The sequence below is a fragment of the Sinocyclocheilus grahami genome, unplaced genomic scaffold, assembly GCF_001515645.1.
Source record: "Sinocyclocheilus grahami isolate Dianchi unplaced genomic scaffold, SAMN03320097.WGS_v1.1 scaffold390.1, whole genome shotgun sequence".
Lineage (NCBI taxonomy): Eukaryota > Metazoa > Chordata > Actinopteri > Cypriniformes > Cyprinidae > Sinocyclocheilus > Sinocyclocheilus grahami.
This window is the reverse complement of record NW_015505569.1, coordinates 22299-27181: the sequence shown is the minus strand read 5'-3', so window position 1 is coordinate 27181 and position 4883 is coordinate 22299. Positions and strand designations below refer to the sequence as shown.

Below are 4883 nucleotides of genomic sequence, written 5' to 3'. Positions count from 1 at the left end.
TGTGTGTGTGTGTGTGTGTGTGTTGTAGATCCGAGCGGGTGAACCTGCGGCCATAATCTCCCGTGAGCTTTCCGAACAGACCAAGGGTCACATGCACGCAGGTGACATCACCTACACCGTCCGGGCCATGGGTCACCTGATCGACCTGCTGGACATCCAGCTCAGGAATCTCACCCCCGGGGGAAAGGACAGCGCCGCTCGGAGCCTCAACAAGGTACTGCATCTGTCATACATCACTATAATATCAGTCAATAAATGTCAAGTCAAATGCATTAGTATAACGCTTTACACAATACTGTTTCAGAGCAGCTTTGAAAATCTTAATGTCTTCAAGTCGTGTTTAGCAGATTAGAGCCGAGCGATTACATAGTTGCATTTTGTGCTCTGAAATCATTCATACTCTATCATACTGCCTTTCAATAAAATGGTTGCTCAGTTTCTCCAGATGTTTGCACAGAAATTAATGTAAAATGTATTTGGACTGTGAGGTCACAGCATCCCGGACTGATTATTTCAAACAAAGAGGAATATGTAATGGATGTACAGTCAGACGGTTATTTTCACAAATGGTGCAAAGCTCATTACACGGCTACTTACCAGATCAAATAATATAGGGACATGAAATATTGATTTGAGTTTAAATGATTTTGTTATGTGAGAAGAAAGAGAGCAGAGAGAGTACAGCAGCAATGAGCAAAAATCCTGATCAATCTGTCAGTGTTTATCCTGTGATAATGACCTTCTGAGTGTACATGTGTTACAAGATGTGATGCCTCTAACCTGGCAAACTTGGGCAAATTCACCCTTGTGAAAAAGGAGTGTGCTTAATTGTGTTGAATGTGCGCTTGTAGTACACTTCAAATCTTAAAAGTATATATATATATATATATATATATATATATATTTATATATACTGTATATATATATATTGGAGACGATAACAGAGATGATAACGGTATTGTACACGATAACGGAGATTACAACGGTATTGGAGACGATAACAGAGATGATAACGGTATTAGAAATGATAACGGAGACGATAACTGTATTGGAGACAATAACGGAGACGATAACGGTATTGGAGACGGTAACATAGATGATAACGATATTGGAGACGATAACGGTATTGGAGACGGTAACAGAGACAATAACGGTATTGGAGACGATAACGGAGTCGTTGACAGCATTGGAGACGATAACAGAGGATAATGGTATTGGAGACGATAACAGAGATGATAACGGCATTGAAGACGATAACAGATGATAACGGCATTGAAGACGATAACGGAGATGATAACGGTATTGGAGACGATAACATAGACGTTAATGGTATTGGAGACGATAACTGAGACAATAACGGTATTGGAGACGATAACGGAGATGATAAATGTATTGGAGACGATAACGGAGACAATAACGGTATTGGAGACGATAACGGAGATGATAAATGTATTGGAGATGATAACGGAGACAATAATGGTATTGGAGACGATAACGGAAGATAATAAAGGTATTGGAGACAATAATGGAAATTATAAAGGTATTGGAGACGATAACAGAGACGTAAACGATATTGGAGATGATAACGGAGACAATAACGGTATTGGAGACGATAACGGGAGATGATAAAGGTATTAGAGACGATAACAGAGGATAATGGTATTGGAGATGATAACATTATTGTTTTCAAAAAGTTGCACTTTGAAACCCATTTTCAAAAGTTTCAAAACGCAGTTGTCGTTTAAATGAACGGATGAACCGCATTAAATGTTTTCAGTTTTTAGTTGGAAAACAAAATGTCGTGCAAAGGCCCACTCACTCATTCTTACATGAATGGTTGAAATGAATTTGATTCAACACGCAAGTTTTTATGTAAGTTTACGTAAGAATCCTTTAACACAAAAGTGCATGAGAATTTTGACTAAGACTTACATCTTTTTTTTTTAGATAGTTTGATGCTAGCATTTATCTAAGCTAATGGTACGCGACCCTAATCAATTATTGTGTAAAATTGTCCCTTTTAATCAATAGTTTATGAGATATAATGAAAATCCAGGTGTATTCGAGGATAACCAGCTGAAGTGTTGCTAACTTAGCAGGAAATCCTTCAAACTTGCCACTAAGAATGTCTTTCAAAGACCCAAATCCCATGAATCTCACAAACATATTCAAATACAGTTTTTCTTCCTCACAAATGCTCATTGTATCAACCTGCTAACTTTGAAATCGTGTCCCGTTAGACTGATAAAAACCTGACCTTGAATAAAATGCTAGTAGTCAGCCAATCAGGTTGGAGCATGTGGATTTTGTGGCATTTTTACATTCAATACGCATCAAACAGTTGGTGGACGTGTCGCCTGAGGCAGAAAACCAAAAGCTGTTTATGAGGCAAACCAGTCTGATGGATCTGGACTGCAGTGGACACATGACGCATGAGTTTATACTGTATGTGATTAGTCTGACAGTGGTTTGGAACAGCTAATCATCACTTATTATTAAGGCTGTCAAGAGATTAAAATGTATCAAATTAATTAAATAATGTTCCGATTGATTAATCAAACTAATCGCAAATTAATCACACATCAATTTGGTCCGAGAAATTACCCCCCAAAAGATAATTTAAAGTTATTATTGTGTTAGATGAGAAAAGCATTGGTAGACATTACATAAAATCAGCTTTAGAATACAATGTTTTGATTCAACATTGCATCAATAATAATAATAAATGGATATTAATGGGTTTATTAAAAAATAATATTAAAATATGAAATTATTTTTTGTCAATGAAATGAAAAAGTGCCAGTAGGTGGCGGTGGTCTTTATGAATGAGTCACTGAATCATTGACTCACTCGATTTGTTTAAACAGCTGAATCAGTCAGAAACGAAGCAAGTGACTGTCTATATGAATGAGTCACTGAATCATTGACTCACTCGATTTGTTTAAACAGCTGAATCAGTCAGAAACGAATTTCCAGTTTTCATTTTAATTTAATTTTAATTTAATTCTATTTGGAGTCAATTTATTTTTATTTCAGTTGTAATTTTAGTAATTTTAGAATTAAAACTTTTACTTAATTATTTCAGTTAGTTGCTAAAGCAACTTTTATAACTTTTGCTTTTTATGTTTTACATCTAATAGTTTTTATTTTATTTCATTTCAGCTTTAATTCAGTTACCGTAAACATTTTTGTTTTCCTTAACAATAACAAAACTGATCAAAATGACATATAACTGTGTTGCTGTGCAGTGTTACAAGTAACGCGAGTTACATAATCAGATTACTTTTTGCAAGTAACTAGTAAAGTAACGCATTACTTTTTAATTTACAAGAGAATATCGGAGTTACTTTTTCAAATGAGTAACGCAAGTCACTTTATTTTTTCAAATTTATTGACTGACAGCTCTCCTGTCCCCATGTTGAGAGAAATCAGATGTTACTGTAGTTCTAAAATAAATATGAATATGCATTAATTCATCTCACTCACAAAAAACACAGATTCAGTATTCCTCAAAATGCATAAAAATAATGCAACTCAGGATATGATGCAAACCTGCAATAATTAAATGTTAAACAACACAAATATGCTTTATGTATTTAATCCCATTCTATTAGCTTCTGAGCTTCGATGATTCAGTTCGACCGTACTAATAAGCACAAATTACTCTAGATGAACATTTGTGTGTCTTATTTTATTGCTGAAGTGTGTTGAAATGTCTTCTTCTGCATTCTACTGTACTTTCCCTTCAGCCTGAGGCTTATTCATTTCACTTTTGGTGTGAAAGGCTTTTATATTTGCAAAAAACATAACTTTTTTATATTAAAAACAAACAAGCAAGCCCTGTCCAGATTTAAAAAGTAACGCAAAAGTAACGTAACGCATTACTTTCCATAAAAAGTAACTAAGTAACGTAATTAGTTACTTTTTATGGAGTAAAGCAATATTGTAATGCATTACTTTTAAAAATAACTTTTCTCAACACTAACTGTCAACAATTTGCTATTTCGACCATAGACAATGATTATAACATTGCCTATGGTCAAAATAGCAAATTGTTGACTCATTATTTGGTTGTAATGCAAAAAATTAAAATTTTTATTTCCAAAATGCTAACTGGACATCACTCGCTTGATTCCCAAAGCATCATAACTGTTGGTAAAGATGCAGTCAGCAACACATTCGACATGCTCAACTAGTCGAATAAAACCTTTGACTGCAAGATCAAGATAGTTTACCCGAAGAGCCGCTAAAGAGTGAAAGTAATGTGATCTAAAGATGGCTGCTGTCAGCCGGAATCAAGCCGACTTAACATTCAGGCACCAGCAGAGACAGACCTGCCTGCTATTTATTTTTATCTGTTCCCTTCCCTCGCACTTCCTCTGAGAGACTCAATAATTCATGGTGTACAAACACACACACGCACATACACACACACACACACACACACACACACACACACACACACCCACCTCGCTGCTCTTTACTCATGTGGTGAAAAGGTTTTGCACAATCACCACCACGATCAGAAGCTGTCAGACTGAAGTCCGGTCCTCCGAGGCGCCTAAACCAGATTAAACCCCCTCGCTCTGACTAAATGTACGAATATCACGGGTGAGGCTGTGCGTGTTGACATTAGTGAAATAGATTGTGTCAGTGGTGAATAATTACTATTTTTATTTGAAAGTCTGGTTAAAAATGTTTTTATGTACTACTGTTCAAAGGTTTGGGGTTGGTGAGATTAAAATAAGTCTCTTCTGCTCACCAAGGCTGCATTTATTTGATAAAAATACAGTAAAAATTGTAAAATTTTAAAATATTATTACAACTTAAAATAGCAAATTTCTATGTGAATATCTGTTAAACTGTAATTTATTTCTGTGATG

General features: G+C 35.4%; 1 protein-coding gene across 1 annotated transcript in view; it reads left to right on the top strand.

The window, feature by feature from the left end:
• Positions 1-4883, top strand: part of LOC107550169 (adhesion G protein-coupled receptor L3-like) — a gene marked incomplete at its 3' end in the record, with an annotated part of 105164 nt that overhangs the window by 78307 nt on the left and 21974 nt on the right. The window contains exon 6 of the mRNA XM_016231405.1: positions 29-214. Within this exon, the coding sequence (XP_016086891.1) occupies positions 29-214 (186 nt within the window). The remainder of the gene's footprint in view (positions 1-28; positions 215-4883) is intronic.